General features: G+C 41.1%; 2 protein-coding genes across 6 annotated transcripts in view; one reads left to right on the top strand and one right to left on the bottom strand.

Annotated features, from left to right (window-relative positions):
* The window catches only part of MAP3K20 (mitogen-activated protein kinase kinase kinase 20), a 169739-nt gene extending 152181 nt beyond the window's left edge, over positions 1–17558 (bottom strand). For 3 of the 5 annotated variants that reach the window (XM_007183288.2, XM_007183289.2, XM_007183290.3), the window contains exons 1-2: positions 4469–4602; positions 4108–4300 (exon numbers count right to left, since the gene is read on the bottom strand). In XM_007183288.2, coding sequence (XP_007183350.2) covers positions 4108–4266 — 159 coding nt within the window. In that variant the 5' untranslated portion in view covers positions 4267–4300; positions 4469–4602. Of the gene's footprint in view, positions 1–4107; positions 4301–4468; positions 4603–17221; positions 17354–17418 lie in introns of those variants that run through there. The other 2 variants (XM_057550891.1, XM_057550890.1) reach the window with 2 other exon arrangements.
* LOC130708680 (collagen alpha-2(I) chain) lies at positions 16535–18432 on the top strand. The gene is made up of 2 exons (XM_057550946.1): positions 16535–17631; positions 18312–18432. The coding sequence occupies exons 1-2, from the start codon at positions 16535–16537 to the stop codon at positions 18430–18432; spliced, it is 1218 nt and encodes a 405-aa protein (XP_057406929.1).
* The last annotated feature ends 1135 nt before the right edge of the window (positions 18433–19567 follow it).

Below are 19567 nucleotides of genomic sequence, written 5' to 3'. Positions count from 1 at the left end.
TCTACAATAAGCAAACCTAGTACCCAAATCTTGGTTTCTAAATATCATACTCCCAAATCAGGTACCCTGAGTCAGGGCTTCCTGAAGAAATACCTGACTCCAGGAATGGAACTAACTGAGGCTGGAACATCTTTTTGTGCCAGGGAGTATGAAAAGGCTAAAAAAATGATGAAGAAGTATCAAAAAGACATAGGAGCCAAATTTAAGGATTCCTACTTGCTAAATCGGGGACAATTTAAGCATGAAAGTGAATAACGATAGTAATGAACCATAACATTTTGAATTTGAAAAAGAATCCGTAAGTCTACAATGAAGCAATAAATAAATGAATGAATGAATGAATAAGTGAAAAGTAAGGAAACAAGGAAGAAAGGCTCTCATTTATGCTAGAACCTTTTGCTTTCTACACAGTAACTGTCATAATAACATTTGATTCGAACAAGAATCGCCAATGGATGCTAAAAACATTGGGTAGTGTTTGTTGAGGGAAGATATTTACATAACCTCAAAGTATCTACCAATAGCTTAATTATTAATTACAAAGAGAAAACAGGTATTTTACTGGGGAGATATTGAGTGAGTCCCTCTTAATCAAGGGTTCAAAATTAGTATCACCTATAATGGGACAAACTGACATCGCAGGTCTTCCATTAAGACACGCCAGGGGCACATGTCCTACATAACATTCCTACCAAAACTACCTAACTTTAAACTAGGCAAGAGGGAGGGAAAATCAGATAAAGTCCAAATGAGGGACATTCTACAAAACTTTCCAGCACACTTCAAAAATGTCAAAGTGTAAAAGACAAAGAAAGGCAGAGAAACTGTTACAGATTAAAACAGACTAAGTAGATATCTCACTAAATGCAGTATGTCAGCGGTCCCCAACCTTTTTGGCACCAGGGACCAGTTTCGTGGAAGACAACTTTTCCACAGACTGGGGGTGGGGGGGAGTGGTGGGGGGTGGTTTCGGGATGATTCAAGCGCGCTACATTTATTGTGCACTTTATTTCTATTATTATTATATCAGCTCCACCTCAGACCATCAGGCATTAGATGTCGGAGGTTGGGGACCCCCCTGAAGTATGTGATCCTGGACTGGAACCTGGGTTGGGGGAAAAAATGCCATAAAAAGCCATTACTGGGACAACTGGCAAAATTTGAAAATAGACTCGTATAATAGGTAAAAGTTTTGATAGTTGTATTACAGTTGTGTTCTCGGGAGAAGCTGAAGTATTTAGGGATAAAGGAACATAGCATCTGCAATTTACTCTCATGTTCAGTAAAAAATAAAATATGTATGAATATGTATAAATCAATAATATATAAAGAGAAAGCAAATGTTGCAAAATGTTAATTAGTTGTGATTCTAGGGGAAGGATATGTTAGAGTTCATGGTACTATCCTTGTAGTTTTTCACCAGGTGTAAAAGATTTTTAAAAATGAAGTTTTACAAGATATGGAAGCAACCTAAGTGTCCATCAAAAGATGAATGGATAAAGAAGATGTGGTATATGTACACAATGGAATACTACTCAGCCATAAAAAAGAATGAAAATTTTGCCATTTGCAACAACATGGATGGTCCTAGAGGGTATTATGCTTAGTGAAATAAGTCAGAGAAATCAAATACTGTTGCTATCACTTATATGTGGAATCTAAAAAATAAAACAAATGGATATTAAAAAAATTAAGTTTTAAAGAACTACCAAGATTTTAAGTAAATGCCATCTTTCTAAATCAGAAAAGTAACATATACTCACTAAACTAGAGGTCTACAAATAAAGCAAAAATAAACAGCATTCCTCTATACTCTCACATAAGTAAAGTTAGAGTTTTGAATATATTTTCTCCACCTTTCACAAAACATATATTTAATCAGATATTAGGTCATTCTTAAAGAGTTCCATGAGCGAGCTACAAACATATTAGTAAATGTTCCATCACTTCTAAAATTCATTGGCAAAAATGAGCAAGTGACACAGGACTGAATCTATAAATTGGAAAAAATCCAGAGCTTATTACCTTTATCTTTTCACTGAGAAAACATCTAGCCACCAAGGCAATACATAGTTCATAAAGTATAACAAACATTTACATAAGAAATGCATATTTCCTTTCCAGTAACTGCCAACCCCTAGCCAAAATTATTTACATCTTAAACACATGTTAAGTCAGTAAGTGTGGGGATGCTTTGCAATAACTTACCGTGTCTCTTTATCACTGACAGTCACTGATTAAATCAAGCCCCAAAGCTGAAACTGAGTTTCTGTTTTTCCTACTTAGAAGTTTATGAGGTATGCTCCTGCAGTTTACTGTAATCAACTCCAATTCTGAATGATACTCAGGTTAAATATCTACACAAGAGCAGGATTTGGCAGTTTCCAGTTCCTGCTTTCACCCCTGTGCTTTCCTATGTCATTTTCCTGGCTTTGTCAAAGACAGTAAAAAAAGATATTGGGTATGGATGGGGGTGGAGTGAATGGGTTGCAATTATTGTCTTCCTGTCAAAATCTATTTCATGTCTCATAAAGTCTTTCTCACATCCAACAATCACACAAGAACATGTTCATTGTACTGAAGTTGCATGATGCTTAAAAATATTAGCATACTTATACACTTCTTTGAATATAAATTTGATGGAACTGGTTTATTTCCTGTTCTTAGCTGGTCAACTAGAGGTTTCAGAGTTAAAAACTGCAGAACAGGGGGTCTGATCTGGATTTCACCTGCCCCTGTTGGGGCAGCTTAACATGTTTCTCAAAGCTCTATTTCCCAACCTACAGAATGGGTACAATAATGCTTGCCTGTAAAGGGCTTAAGAGTTCACTAGATAAAAAAAGCTAGGTTCAAGTCCAGAGTAAGAAATGGCTACTATTATTATTATTACTCAAGTCCAGAGTAAGAAATGGCTACTATTATTATTATTATTTGGCTACTATTTAAAAAATTCGTTGATCAAGAAATGAGGGGAAGGAAACTTTTTCTACATAGTGCCCTTCGGTTTGGGGCACACATTGGCTTTAAAAGCTATCACTTCTTAATGCTTTCCACAACCTACAGATACACCAAGGCAGACATATCTTAGTCCTTCTGACTTGGCTTCAACAATCGGAAACACAGATGGTGATCACACAGTCACACAGCAGTGCTGGGATGAAATGCCACACAGTGCTTTCCATTTGGGTTTCCGTCTCCAATCAATTGCTATGGTTCACTAGCAGCGGTTAATGAAAAAAAAAAGAAATCATTCAGGGAGATGAAAAGATATTTATGGAAAAGTTCACTTCAAAAAGATATTGAAAAGAACAATAATAAGCTAAAACAGGACATAAATAGAAATGACCAAAGCAAACTTCAGAGGGTAACTATTAAAAGTTATCAATGCCCTGAGCCCCTGCAGGTCAGCTCCACAACTAGCTTTATTGTGGAGTTTAGGTACCAAACTGAATGTGGGGATGATGTGTCACTTTCCTAAGAAAGATAAAGGGCCTGTGTATAAGTTTTGGGCTTGACTAGGACCAGCACAAATCCCAGACTCTGAAAGTTAAGACCTTTTTCCCATTTTACAACTAGGCCAGCTCTCTGTCTAGCATCTTTATTAAACAAAGTCCGCCACTTTGGGCTTCAAGTAGAGGTGAAATGCAAGAAGCTGGTATTGCTTATATTTCAGTAGAAAAATAATGCTTTTTGTTTTTCAAAAGACAACTCCTGAGGACCACAAATTAATGGACAGAAAATGGAAAGGGGATGAAAACTTTACACACTACTCTTTACTGACCCCTCTTGGCTGACCCAGGGAAAAGCCTGAAGCCTGGGAAGGCCTGAAAGCTCACCTCCCCTGGAGAGAGCTCAGAGAACATTCGGTCTTTCACGCCATGGAAAGAAATCCTCAGTTCAGATGACCCCTAGTAAAATTCAACCCTACAGCACATGTGGCATTGATTGCTATTTATGGAGTTCCCAGAATGGAAACTGGGAAACGGCCTCATGGATCAACCCCAAAGGCTCTGCTAGGTCCCTGGTGGCCTGTGACCTCTGACTCTAGGTTGAAAAGCTTGCATAAGCGCTATCGCGACCACTTCTGATAGCAGGAAAAGACCTTACCTCTTTCTCTATCTTGAGTAGCTTCTTTACGGCCACCTCCTTGTCCTGTGATATCCATTTGGCTCGATAGACACTCCCAAAACTTCCTCCACCGCAGTTTTCGAAAAACTGCAAGTCATCAAATTTAATTTGCACAAAGGAGGTACCGAGAGACGACATCTCATAATGACAAAGTATTATACTTCCACAAAATCTATAGAGGGAAAGGAAAAGAAAGTTGGATTAGAAACATATTAGAATGAAACCTCTGTATTCCACTTTAGCTAACGTATACCAAGTCCTGCAGCACTTCCAGAAAGGGCCTGATGACTTAGGAGGAAGGAAAACAAGAGTATAAGCAAATCAACATGAAAACACTTACCCTGGCAGCCCATGCAAAATTCAACAGCAACTTGTCCAGACTCTGAAACACAGCTGTCCGCAGAGAAATGGCTCAGATTCCCACCCCCCCACCGACAAAGCCTGCAGCACCACTTCCTGCACATCCCAAGCAGCTCTGACTAAAGGCTACTGTGTCACCAGGTCTCCTACCCCAAAGCCCCAACAAACGGGAAGCGTGCCCTCAGCAGCAGGCTTGCACAGCTCTTCTGGCATCTGAGGCACGCCATCTCCCTGTGTTGTACTCACTTCACACAAAATATACATAACCTAAGCATCTGAGCATGCTGGCACAGGAGGGCCCAGATGCTGCAAACTGAACGCGCATTCAGTGTTGGGATTCCAAAAGCAAGCGGTCAGCTTCGGGATGAGAGAAGAGCTGGCCAAGTGTTTTGCAGAAGTGGCTCCCTGGGTTGTATCCTGGAGCAGAACTTAATTAAAGAGCAGAAAATTTGCCCTTGATTACAAAATATATTAAGTCATCCGGAGAACTCTGCCAAGAATGTTTTTAAAAAAATATTATGCTTGTTTCCAGAGGAACTGATTACCTCTCCCAGAGATTATTACAGCGATATGTCCTGCAGTCTAAGGAGTTTTACTATTCTCCAGGTAAGGGGTCATTCTTCACACCCTATACCAAACCACAGATTAGCAGGAAAAACAAAACAAAAACACACAAACAAGAAAACGAAGGTCTAAAATTTTGAACCTGCATGAAAAGCAGATGGATAAAAAAGTTTGTATACATATTCGTCCCAAACTATAAATCAGAATCTTATAATGAGGGAGTAAAAAGACGAATCCGTATGTACAGGACATTCTACAAAACAACTCCCCTGGGCTCCTCATAATTGTCAATGTCATGAAACATTAAAAAAAAAAAAAAGCAGAGAAACTTACAGCACACAGAGGACTTAAATATGATGACTAAATGCAATGCATAATCACTGACTAGATTCTGGATCCCCCCCCCAAACTACAGAAGTTATTAAGATTTTAGGGAAATTTGAATAATAACTATATATTAGATAATATTATTTTATCCATGGCAAATAATGGTATTTTGGTTTTGTGGAAGGATGTCCTTGCTCTTGAAAGATATACTGGGTGATGTATTAAAGTATGATATCTCCAATTTAATTTAAAATGGTTCAATTCCCCCTCACCCTCCAAAAAAAGTGAATGGGTATAGAAAGGGAGGAAGCAAATGCAGCAAAATGTTAAGAACTAGTGAATCTAGGTGAAAGTTATATGGGCGTTTTACTACTCTTTCCATTTTTCTGTGGAGTTTGATTATTTTCCAAAGAAAAGGGTGGAGGGAGGCAGTTTGCACCTATATAGATTGACAAAATTTCTTCTTAAGCAACTTGCAGCTTTGCAGAGTGATGTACACAGTCAGCTCAGAGACCTTAACGTGCAGCTGACTAGCCATCCCATTTTAGGAACATCAGGTCACTGAAGAATGCTGATTTCTTAAGAGAAGCCAAACTCAGCTCTACTTTGGGAAGAAGGCAAGAGAGAGGATTGTTTATCCTCTGCAGTTTAAAAGATAGTTTAGAGTCTACATAAATAAACATTGTATCCAGATACAGTCTGTACCTATCTGAGTCAACAACTTACCTTACTCACTTTTGCTTCAATTCATATTTAGCTAATTACAGAAAAGAAGGCAAAAAAAAAAAAAAAAAGATAAAATTTAAGAATGTGCCAAAGGTAGGTACACAGAACATGCAAATTTGTTCTCATCTCCAAAAAGTTTGTTCAAAAAACACAGAGAACAAATGTATGGATACCAAGGGGGAAGGTGGGGTAGGAGGAATTGGGAGATTGGGACTGACATATATACACTATTGATATTATGTATAAAATAGATAACTAAACAGGGAACTCTACTGAGTGCTCTGTGGTGACCTAAATGGGAAGGAAATCCAAAAAAGAGGGGATATATGTATACATATAGCTGATTCACTTTGCTGTACAGTAGAAACTAACACAACACTGTAAAGCAACTATACTCCAATAAAAATTAATAAAAAAATAAAATGTCATTAAAAATTAAAAATAAAGATGAAAAAAAGTTTGTTCAACAAAATGCAAAACACCACTTGCAAGAGTTCCTCAGTGTTAAGTATTATAGACACTATATTTTTATTATTCACTTTTATTTTTATCAAAAAAATAGAACTCTCCTTCCCCCCCCCACACCCAATTCTCTCTTCAGAGGGAACTAATTTCAACTCGCTTAGGATTTTATTCTGATATTTATATTTCATATGATATTTTTATATCTATATTTCTAAAAATGTCTTTATATTGCTAATTCCTGATTGTCCCATTTTAGTTACTACCTATTAACTTCTCCCTGTGGAAGATAAGGATTTAGTTCTCATATCCCATCCTTTACCTCCTTACATACAAATATGTCACACTTGCCCAATCCTCCCAGCATCCAACTCTACTGTAACGTTTGGTTAAGTCAATATTCACTGTTTACAGTAGTCTGACAAAGTAAACATTATTCCCAAGAGTGCTGAGCAGGACTCAATGAATTTTCCTTTCTTGGATAATTTTTTCTTTCTCCCAGAGTTACTAGTTGTTCTGCTTTTGTTTTCGTTGTTTGCTTAGCTTTTTTTTTTTTATTAATTAATTTTTTTTTTTTTATATTTATTTTTGGCTGCGTTGGGTCTTTGTTGCTGCGCGAGGGCTTTCTCTAGTTGCGGTGAGTGGGGGCGACTCTTCGTTGTGGTGCGTGGGCTTCTCATTGCTGTGGCTTCGCTTGTTGCGGAGCACGGGCTCTAGGCACGCGGGCTTCAGTAGTTGTGGCGTACAGGCTCAGTAGTTGTGGCTCGTGGGCTCCAGAGCACAGGCTCAGTAGTTTGGCACACAGGCTTAGTTGCTCTGCAGCATGTGGGATCTTCCCGGACCAGGGCTCGAACCCGTGTCTCCTGCATTGGCAAGCGGATTCCCAACCACTGTGCCACCAGGGAAGTCCCTGCTTAGCTTTTTATACACCTAAAACGTATTCACCTCATCAAACTCTCCCAAGAACTGCAAAACTCCTCTCAATAAAGTAAAAACATCCAGTAATTTGGCAGGAGGTGGGGCGGTGTTCTATTTTCTCTTGGAGACATTCCTGCTATACCCTTCAACTTCAGTCAGTCTAGCTGGAATAGTTGCTCTAGGCCAGACTTGACTGGGACTTCCCCTCCCCATCATCCTCAGCATTTCCTTCCCCTTTTCCTCTGTGGGAACTCCTGTTGTTGGATCTCCTGGCTTCTCTTTCTTGGTTTATTCCCCTACTTTGACAGTGCACCATCTCCCATTAGCTACCTGAACAGGGTGCCCAGGATGCAATTTTTTGGGAGAATCTGTATGTCTTAAAATGTCTTGATTGGTAGCATGGAATTACAGATAGGAAATAATCTCCTTATAATTTCAAAAGTACAATATTACCTCATACTCATTTAGTTTCTAATGTGTCTGTAGAGCAGCCTGAAGCTACTCTGGTTATTAATTCTTTTTACATTATTTTTTTCTTTTTGAAAGCTTTTAGGACCTTGTAGTCATCCCTGGAATCCTGAAATTAATAGGATATGCTTAGAGGTGAGTCTTTTTCATTCACTGGTGGGATACTCAGTATACTCTCCATCTGTGACTCATGTCTTTTAATTCCAGAAAATTTCCTTGTGATCTTCCTTCACCATTTATAGCCACTTTTACTTCTTGTCTCTTCCCTCCCCAGACACACAGGAGGACCGATTTGCAGTTCCCAGTACACGCTTTCACATCTCCACACCTCTGCACGGGCTAGTGTCTCTGCTTAGAATGCCTTTCCCTGCCCAGTGATGTCCCTGACCACCTCCTCTGGGCCTCAAGAGCAGAGTTAATTCTCCTTCGGTACTACAGCCCCTCTCTTTATCCGTTCATCATTCCCACTTACTTCCCACCAGACTACACATTCTTTAAGGGCAAGACACATTTCTATTTACATCTGGATCTTCAGCACCTACTACGCAGCTAGGTGCATCACACCTTTTCCATTAAAAAGTATGTATTGAATGAATGAATGAATAAATAAACGAATAAATAATTTCTGGCTATTCCTGTTATGCCTTTTGCAGCTGGAAAGATTCCAATCAGATTAAGTAAAATCTGAGAACTATAGTTTTTATAAGTGCCCCCCCCCCCCCGCCCAGAGGATTCTGAAGCAAATCCTGACTTGGAAACAGCTGCCTAGCCTTCTTGGGAGACTGAGAAGAGTATATTTGGGCTCTTCAGGATTAGGTGTATCTGAGTCTGGAGGAGGGGGAGAGGAGGAGGAGGAGGAGGGAAGAAATCCTTCCAGAACAAACATATCTGAACCAGGATGAGATCAATATGAATAAGTCTGAACCCTCTGGTGCAGAGCAAGTCCAGGGAATGTGGATGAACTGAGGCAGGATCAGTGCCATTTGAAACTGACCCAGTGGTGCCAGAGGGAGGCTGACCTCTGAGAAGCATAGTTCTCCAGGATCTTCACCCTGAGATGAGGTAACCAGTCAGCTCTTCCCAGAATCACTGTTACTCATTTTGTGATACATCCTGCCTTTTGGAAACTGGCTATGTATGAACGAAACTATATAATTACTTGAGTGTTTTACTGAGACCATAAAAAATTAGGTCCCATCTGATTACCAAAGAGACTAACAATTCTGGGGTGTATGAATACAGGTTTTAACTCCAGTGAGCTTAGCAAAGCATCATGGACATAGCTGAAAAACCTGACTGAGATTCCCATTGTCATCTATGTGACTGTCTGACCGCATATATTTACTTTTCCCTTTGAGCTTTCTCTCCTTTAAAATCATTATTCTAAGAGGATCAACTTATGACCAGAAGAATGGATAAACTGAGTTGCTGATTAATCATACTTAGAGCATCTTGGGGAAGACTGCTACCTGATGAAATTATGTTCTAATTTTTCAGATGTATTCTCCAATGAATTGACTAGAATTTAATAAGAGTCATCTATATAAATGTATTTACATAGTATACCCAATCAAATGATGTTTTCATCCCACCATGTTAAAACAACTGCTTTTACACAAGAAAGGCAATTTTTCTCCATGCAATAATTCCCAGTCCTAATTTTGTAGCATCCTAACTTTGGTTTCATAAACTCTCAACACTGTTTTAAATTTTAATGATAAGTATCACAGAGCACTGAAGGGTAAGTTAGAACAGGGATATCACAAAAATGTGTAAGAGGGTGTCAGAACTCTGAAAATATTGAAAATCACTAACTCAGTGGTTGAGTCCAATCATTTGAGTACTTGAGTAGTAAGACTAATTTTTTTTTTTTAATTTTTAAAGATTTCCTTAGGAAACTGCCCGGCCGTCCAGTGGTTAGGACTCCGCACTTTCACTGCCCGGGCCCTGGGTTCAATCCCTGGTCAGAGAACTAACATCCTGCAAGCCACAGGGTGTGGCCAAAAAAAAAAAAATTTCCTTACATTAAAATTTTAAAATATTTTTAAACTATTAATTGCTGAAAGCATATATAGTACTATCAGGTAATTATCAAAAGTGGATCTATAGGGAGGAAGAAAACCTTATAGGGAGTATTATTTTACTTTTTAAAGTTTTCAGCCTTCCAGTCCAAAAAAATGGACTTTTGCCCTGGATTTTAAAAAAAGAAAAAAACCCCCCACAAATTTAGAATTAGATAGATGTGAGTTAGAACTCTGCTTCTACCTCTCAGTAACCTTGAATCAATCACTTTTCTCAGACCATGGCATTTCCAGACCCAATAAATGAAATATCCATTCTGTTACCATGTGTCTCAAAATTGATAGTCCAAAAGCTATCAAGTTTGAACAGTATTATTTGACTTCTTTGATTTAAGTCTCACTTCCAAGTAACAGATACTTCAACACAGACACAGCATGATCCAGGGGAAAGACCCCAGTTAGATAGCTCTAGTAGCAAATCTGAACTGACTAGCTGCCAGGCCTTGGGCAGGGCACTGAGCCTCTCCGGCCTCAGCTTTCTCACTGGCAGTAACACCCATTCTGTGTAGTTGTTGAGAAGTGGGAGATGCTGTGAAAGGCCTTGCCCAGCACCCAGTATATAATACTCAATAAATGGAAACTATAGTTCTTTAATTATTTTAAGAGATCTTGATATCATATTTAACCATCTATTTTTTCAGCCTTTGTAGTTAGGTATGCTTTCCTCAATAGTTCTCCTCTCCCTGTTTTCAGAATTGTTTTATATTATATCTTCATTAATTTTGCAGAACAACTATAAATAATGTATTGTTGATCCTTAAATCCCTATTTTGTGAGCTTCTTTGTGTACGTTTTATTTTTTTTTCCTCACTCCTCTAGTTGCTGCTGTTGGTTTTGGCCATTTTTGCAAGATCTATCTTCTTAGCAATATAATTTTCTTTTAAACATTTTTTTCATAAGGAGAATATTTAAGTTATTAACAGACAATACTTTTATTTTTTGGCACTTTTTAGATACTAGAGTTTCTGGGACCTATTTAGTCAATTATAGCCCTCACTTTGGAAGGGTCTTAGAGTATACATTTCTGTGGTGGCTGTTATCTTCTTTCAGATCTTATCTACTGCATATCAAATAGACTCAAGATACTTGCAAATCTTAATTTAAAAAAATTAAGTCTACTTATAAAAGGATTAGCTTTATTAGAAAAGAACTTTGGACTTTTTCTGGATTTTTCTATCTTTTAGGTTTATACGGGCCTATTATTTCTCAATTCAGATCCTTTTTTACCCCTAATTTACACTACTCTTCTTCCTCTCTTCACAAAAGTTAAAAGTCTATTTTCTGATGCAATATAGAAAAAAAAAATTCATTTGTTTTGTCATGACCTGAATATGACCAAAAAAACCCAAAAAACCCCCCTCAGGAAATTCCTTTGCCAAGCTCACTGCCCTAATATTTATTTATGCTAGTATTATTTCAGCCTCCTTAACACAGATTAGTAAATAAACTAATAAAAATGTGCTTTATCACCATGTATATAAAAACAATACCACTTGGATTCCAGGTCTGCAATTATTTTTTTTTTTCTGCAAGTCTTATTTTCAAAAAAATGGGGAAAGCTCTGGTTTGATGTATTTGTTTATAACACCAAGGTCAAAGATTCAGAGATTCTGTTCCTGAGCAGGATTGCTGTTCTGCTACGATAGATAAGATCTGTAAGACTAGCTAGAGACTAGGTATGAATAGAACTAACTAGTATTGTGTCTACTGTAGCTATGTCCTTCCTTCCTCCAAGGCTGCCACCAGAAAGCAGACTATCTTGTCTAGAACAGGTTGCTGGGCTCAGTGAAGAGGATCTTCAGTCATGGATATCTGAGAGAAGCCAACTTTAAGAGTCTAAAAAAACAGAAAAGCTATTGTTTCACTTTTTTTTTTCCCTCTCTCCTTTATCACATAAATAACACAGAACTCTCTAGTTAAAGCACAGGTTAAAATTAAAATGAACTAGTTAAATGAGACATTATTTGTACTTTAATACTTCAGTTAATGAAAAGAGACTTCCATGACATACTTTTCTTGCCAGAAATGTTGTTACTAGAAGCAAAATACAGGAGGAACAGAATGTAGGGGGCAGGGGCACTTATGCCACAGAAATGCCGTGTGTAAATGTGTCTGTGCTCAAACAGAAGCCCAACTAGGAAACTCGAAGTAGGTACAATCCAGGACATGGGTCACTGCAGGGGCTTCTCGTGTTGAATGATTAGAAGCTTCTAGCGTTGAATGATTGGAGGCATGAGGAAGAGAACGGGGCCAGAGTCTGACTAAAGCAAAGGAGCATGGAGAGGGCACATTTCTATGGGCTGGCTGGAAGAGGAATACACAGGTGTTTGGGGATACGGGTGAGGGTAGAGGAGAACGCCTGGTGAGTAAACACGGCTTATTCAGTCAGCAGGCCCATCCATCCCGAGATCCTGCTGCTACTCAGCTCTTATTTCTACTCTAGAACAGTTTTCTGTCAAACAGAAAGTATCTCACCTTCCTGGCTGCTAACAAACAGTACAATTTTGGGCAAACCTAGAATGAAGGTTCCCTGAGAAAGGGAAATATGAGAGTTAAAAACTGGTAACCTTGATGTAACATGAAAAAAAAAAAATGGGGTCATTAAAACTAGATAAGACCAAAGGAAGACTCTGTAGTATGTATCACTGAGCCAGAGGCAACACTATCTGTGGACAAAAGTTACAGAAAGAATTTTGGGTTATCAGAGCTGCCTAACAAGGAAATATGCTACCCTGTTTAGTAGTGAGTCCTCCATCACTGACAGTGTTCAACGGGAGTGTGGGCAGGAGACTAGGAGGGTAGAACGACTAGTTTCACAAAGATCCACTCCAACCCTATGAGTACACCATGACTAACTGACCTCTCCCTTCCCTTCCTAGGGATACAGTCATGAACCTGACACTGAGAGCCCCCTCCCTTGTGGAGGAACACAGTGATCAATATCAGCAATGGGAATAATGGAGATGACTGGGCATCCTCCTAAATTTCTCCTCCCAAACTGGCTGAGAAGGTGAGAGCCATATTTCAGACTTCTATCCTACAACTATCCTCCCCCCTCCTCTCGACTTCCAAAGCAAAGAGCTCTGCTGACCTCAAAAGCCACAGTATGACCACAGAAAAAAAAAAAAACTCTTTGGATGATGATCTACCCCTATTCTTTTCTCAGCATAATGGAATTGCATTACCCCGTGTGGCGGGCTGGCCTGTGAAGCAGAATGGTGCAGTACCATTTACCAGAACCGGGACCATGCTCCTCAAATGTGGGTTATCCCATAGGTGGAGTACCCAGTTCTGAGCAGAAGATGCAGGAATAAACACATGCCTTACATCAGCAATTTTACTTTAAGATTTCACTTTTAAGATTTGGAGGAATAAACTTGCTAATGTCTGTTTGTATTGGTTTGTTCAATAAAGTCAAACAGTACAGAAGACAATGCCAAAGTCACATGAATTTTTAAGATTAAATGCAAGATTTGAAAAAAAAGTGTTTGCTGGGCTTCCCTGGTGGTGCAGTGGTTAGGAATCCGCCTGCCAATGCAGGGGACACGGGTTCAAGCCCTGGTCCGGGAAGATCCCACATGCCGCAGAGCAATTAAGCCTGTGCGCCACAGCTACTGAGCCTGTGCTCTAGAGCCTGTGAGCCACAACTACTGAGCCCACGTGCCACAACTACTGAAGCCCGCATGCCTAGAGCCTGTGCTCCGCAACAAGAGAAGCCCGCATGCCGCAACTAGAGAAAGCCCGTGTGCAGCAACGAAGACCCAACGCAGCCAAATTTATATAAACTAAATGAATTTATTTAAAAAAAAAAAAGTGCTTGCTTACACTGGGGGTATTTATGGCTATACCTACAGATCCCTGAAGGAATACATTCTTCCCCACTTTTGGTAGAAAAGCTTAATAAGCAAAGATTTACTCCATGACCTTTAGGCAGTGATCCTTGCCATCTCTTTTTGGTTTTCCTCTATGGAAGTCCAGAGATGAGTCCACAAACAAGAATGTTGGTCCCTGAAGGCAATCTGTGCTCAAAATCAGCTGTAAGAATGGTTCCAATGTTGGTCTTCAAGGTCATAATCTTCCACCATTCCTACACCTCCCAAATTCTTCAAATATAAATGCACTAATTTTCAGATTCTCCCCCCAAGAATATTACAAAGCTGTGTATAAACACAGAGGTACCCACAGAGCTGCTTTAGAAATCCTTATGTGCAAAGCAGGAGAATAGCTATGAAAACCTCCTAGCCCTACATACACACGTAAGTATGATTTGGGAACAGGGCAGGCTACCAAGGGCAAGCCTTAGCTGGGAACAAGTGAGACAGGTAGCTTTCTCTGTGTATAACTTGAGAGTGTGGAAAACCCCTTCTCTACCACTCAGTGATGGTGGCTAAAGTTCCTGGCACTGGCTCAAGCATTTCCATGTGCTGCCTCATACCCTTCTGCTCATGAAGCAGGGATTACTGTCCTCAGTTTGCATGTGAGGAAACTGAGGATCAACGGTGTAAAAGTTGCCCAAGCCAACTACCTAACTTAAAGTGACACAACTGAGATTCAAATTCAGGTCTGACTTCAAAGTCATATCAGTTTTTCCACCATATCATGTCTTTTTTCCACTATATCATTCTGCCTCCTCCTAATTTGCCTTTTTTTTCTTTAAACAAACCCTTTTCTTATTATAGTTAATTACTAGATTGCTTACCATCCACCTAAAGTTCAATGTGAGGCTTTAATGTGATGCTGGGGTTAGGGTGTCAAATGCATGGCTGCTTTGTTCTCACAGAATCTTCTACTGTGTTGGGATTACTTAACTGCTATTAGGGCATAATCGATGGTTCAGCTGTCTGTAGGAGGGTCTGACACAAAAGTACCCAGGTATCAGTCAAACCAATCTAAGCTCTAGCATTTATAGCTCTCTTTCCTTAACAGGTACAGTTTTCTGGTCACAGCTGGAAGTCTGCTTATTTGTGTGTAGTGGGGCAAGGTTAACAGCCACAAAAGAAGTAGCCTAAATCTTCCCTGCAGTAAGGCCAAAAGGTGCCTTAGCTGTTCCTATTACATGTAGATAGACAAGACACCCTCCCTGTCAATCTGTCTTGGGTAGAATAAAATGGAAAACAAATGATCCAAATTGATTTTTATTTCCAGCATCTCTGGATACAGATATAAGGCTATCTTATTCCAAGAAGGCCTATATCACCACAAACATCCTTTTCTGGTTTTAAAAAAAAAATCATTGATTCTCTCCTTTCTTTTCTCTGAATCCATCAATTTCTAAAATCAACTGTCCACTTTTCTCTTTCACTCCACACTAATAGTTTCACTCCATGTCTGACCCCTTTTCATGAAACATCACTGTAATTTCTCCAGTGTTTTCTCTGATAACTAGATTATTCACTCCATGCCCCTGTTAACTCCTGTTTATAATTTTGTAGCCCTATCAGTTTCACTGCTCATTCCGGATAGGCACTCAGCCAATATACTGCCAATAACACTCACTCGTGTGCTCACTTAAAATACACAGCTTAGCCTGCCAAGTTTCCTTATTTGGCAAGAAGGTCCCTGAGTTCCCAAGATCTTTGACCATCCATTTTTAGATCCAAATCCTCAGTGCTTAATATTTGGATATTTCTCTCTCTCTTTTTAATTTGTCCTTATGTGTTCCCTAAAAGAATAAGAAAAAAAGATCAATCATCTATTTGCTTTCCTAGACAAGAACAAAATGTCCTTGCCATTATGGTCATTTACTCTGGAATTATTACCACTAAACCTTTTGATATAAACAATATTTTCCAGTTTAAAAAAATTCCCATAATAATCTCAAAAAAGTTATAATAAAAATTAAATTCTGAAAGATTAAAATAAACAGTACACATTACTCTAAAAGACCATGTTTCTTTATCTTAATTCTCTCTTTCCAAACAAACTAAATTCGCATTCATTTACAATCTCCCAAATCTCTCACTATTGTAGCAGGAACGTAAAACAAAGGCTCCACAAATGACTAAAACTATAATTAAAATGCAGCCATCCCATATTTTTTGAAAATCAAAAAACGACATGAAATTTCATTGTGGAGATGGGCCTACTACAAAGAAGACACTAACTGTCTTGGATTGCTTGTTTATTTTTTGTCTAAATGTGTCTGTAGGTTTGGTTCCACTGAATCCTAGCTGTTCACTTCAACGGAGGTCAGGAAAGCAAGAAGGCTCTCCTAAAACAGCTTTAAGGTTAAAATATGAATATACTTTAACAACCACCGTAGCTCAAAAATCAGAGAATTAATTCTGTAAGTCCATTCTAATACACTATCATACACAAGAAGCTGTTTATTGTAATATCACTGGAATAGGACACTAAATGGTGTTGCTTTCATTATTAAAGAAACTAACAAAAGTAGTAATTAAGTTTCCCCATAAACACTGCTTATCCAAGACCCAGCGGCGCATCAGAAACATACATTTTCAACAAGCTAACGATTGCCCCACTTTGTAGGAAATTCAATGTCCTCCGGCCAGTTTTGGACTAAAGTTTGTCTGCAAGCCGTCAGGAGCAAGCGAGGCGTGGCGGCCGCCTCAGCCTTCACCTCCGGCCTGGTGCAGGACCCCGAGCCCAGGAACCCGGGGACGCCACCGGGTCGGCAAAGCGGCCACCCCGACGCCCGCGGAAGGCACGAGCTCCACGCTGCCCGGGGCAGTGCAGGCGCCGCCGCTCTCGGCGGGAGGCGAGCTCCCGGGCCGGCCGGCAGGAAAGCAGAAGTTAGTGGCCTCTCTTCGCACGCAAGCACCTCTGCCGGGAAGCGGCCTGCACCCTGCGCTGATCTGGGAGATTCGCGCCTCGCCTCCCGAGAGACGCCCAGGTCACCCCCGGCGAGGCCGGCGCTTCACGTCCGGGGAGGGGAGCGGCGGCCGGGAGGCGCCGCCCGCCGGGGCCGAGACCACCGGAGTCTCTCCGGCTGCGTCCCGCTCTTCCCGGCGCCAACTTCTGCCTGGGACCCGTGCGAACTCCCCGAGCCGCTTCCGGCCGCGCAAGGGCGCGGGAACCGGGGACGCCAGCTCCGGGTCGGACAGGGGTGCTCCGTGGAGGCCCTGACCCCGGCAGGGCCTCGGCCCGCGACGCCAGGACGAGTCGCGATCGCGGCGGGCCTGCTCCGCACCCTCACCCCCGCAGCCTCCGGCCTGGCCCCTTACCTGGCTCCCGGGCCGGGCGCGAGCAGCAGCCGGGGGCGCCGAGGCCCCGCGTGCGGCGAGGGCAGGGGCGGCGGCCGGGGTTCGAGAGGACTGCGGCCGGCGCGGCTCCCACGCTTTCCGCCCGAGTCAGGAGTTGAACATTCCGCCTCTCCGCCCGCGCCAATGAGGAAGACAGTCACGGCAACAGCACCACCTACCTCCGAGCGCGGAACGGCCGGGCCTCCCTGTTTGCGCGCCACACGCCCGCCGGCCCGGCCGCAGCGCAGAAGCGCCAGACAGCGAGGCGGGGGCGGGCGCTCGGGCTCCCAGGCTGCACCCCGAGGGCACCTTGCGCCCCGCGCCCTGGGCCCCTCCCAGGCCGCCGCACCCCTCAGACCGCACCCCATACCGCGGGGGCGCGGGGAGAGGGGGTGTGCCTCTGCCTCCCTTTGTGCCTTCCCATCTTTTTAACAAGTTAACACCACGTATTCCCTCAACTCATCCTTATCAACAAACATTTACTATGAAAAAGGCGCTGGGGATACAAAGACACGGGAGGCTCCTTCGTGCCGGACAGATGTTAATTATCTGCTTGGGAAGGGGACCGACCGACGTGTACAGATATTTCGGGGGAGGTATGGCTGAAGGCTGCCTCAGTGGAACCATCAGTAGATACCTACGGAATTTTGAGGAGGGCTCATTGTCTTCTGCCCTGGTTGATGACTTTAGCAAAGCCGAGTTCAGATGAGACTAGAATCCACTCCAGGTGTGACCAAAAGGTGGCAATCAGTACTGGGGAGAGAAGTTATGGTCAGTGGGGAGGACGGTTCTGTGGAGGAAACGGGAGACGAGGTTCTAAAAGTATGGGAGGCATGATCCAGGGCTCATTGATTTTGAATCTTATCATCTATGGACACTGGGGAACTGTGGAAAGTTAGAATCAAAGGGGTGAAGTAGGTGTTTGTGGTTTTGTTTTTTAATGGTGATTTCAAGAGAGAGCAGCAGCCCAGGGTGGTTGTAGAATGGGTTGCTAGGGCAAAACCGGGAAGCAGCATATTGTCACCACCTGGTTATGCAATTGTGAGGATTTGAGTTGGCGTGTACAAAATAGAATTAGGAAAGAAGAAATGAACTTCAGAGACATGTTTCAGGAAGAGGTCACAGGAATTGGTGATCCACTAGATGTGGAAAAGAAGAAAGATGATGCCAAGATTTCAGACCTGGGTGACTAGAAGAATGATGGTGTCATTGACAGAAACAGAGATACCGGTGGAGTAGGAGCTGGCTTCCTGTTGAGTTTGAGGTCATGGGAGGAAGAACAGGTAGAGATGCAGCAGTTGAAATATGAAAATGATTCAGAAAAGAGGTCAGGAGGGAAATATAAAATTTGGAAATCATTCATATGGTTAAAGATATGGAAGTGGAGAGATGAGTGAATAGAGGTTAAAAAAACCCACTTTCTAGTCTGTGATTCAGATTAATTATTTGAATTTTCCCTTTGATAAGGACTAGGAACTTTAGCATTGATAGATTCTATTTGGGGAACTGAGAAATTAGGATTGATGAAAACTGTCATGCTAAAAAAAAAAAATTCCTGATATAGGTAATCAAAGAATTCCAAAAGCCATCTAACCATTAAAGGGAAAACTAAGGCTCTTTAGCACAAACCTAGGTATAGGGTGACTCCAGTTATTTTACCTCAACTTCAAAGGCAGTAGATTGTGATGGAAAGGACACTAGAATGGGAACAGAGAACCTGGCTTCTGGTTTTAGGCCTGCCACTTATCAGCTGGGGTATTTTGCTAGACAGGCCTCGGTTTCCTCCTCTGCAAAATAAGAAGGCCCAATTAAATGTTAGCTGAAGGTTCCAGCTTTAAAACTATGAATAATACTGCTTTAAATTTGGAGTATATGTCGTAATACGTTTAGCCAAGATCCCCTTCCTTTCTATCCATTCTTTTCTTCATTTTATTTTTCTTCACATAAATTAGGCTAAGAAGATAATAACCAGCAGGAACAGTGAATGCTAAAAAGTAGTCTCACAAATATGCTTAAATGATAACCTCGTAGGCACTCTCTTGTCTTCCCAATTAGGCTGCAAGCTCCTTGAGGTCATGTCTTATATTTTATTCTATCTGAAATAAATACATAATAATTGTGTGATAAACTGATTTCTTCAAGTCTTATTTTTCTCTGGTCAATCTGCCTGTTTCCTTGTGACTATACTGATCTCTTTAGGCCCCAGACTTAATAAATATACTCTGATGCTTATTCCCATGGTCGACTCTGCTTTGTCAGACTTTCAAATCTTTTTGAAAGCATATTGGTTAATTCTCACCAGGCAGAGTATAGGTTTACAAATGTAAA

Source organism: Balaenoptera acutorostrata, chromosome 8, assembly GCF_949987535.1.
Source record: "Balaenoptera acutorostrata chromosome 8, mBalAcu1.1, whole genome shotgun sequence".
Taxonomy (NCBI): domain Eukaryota; kingdom Metazoa; phylum Chordata; class Mammalia; order Artiodactyla; family Balaenopteridae; genus Balaenoptera; species Balaenoptera acutorostrata.
Note: the sequence above shows the minus strand (reverse complement) of the source record. Positions and strands in the feature narration are given on the sequence as shown.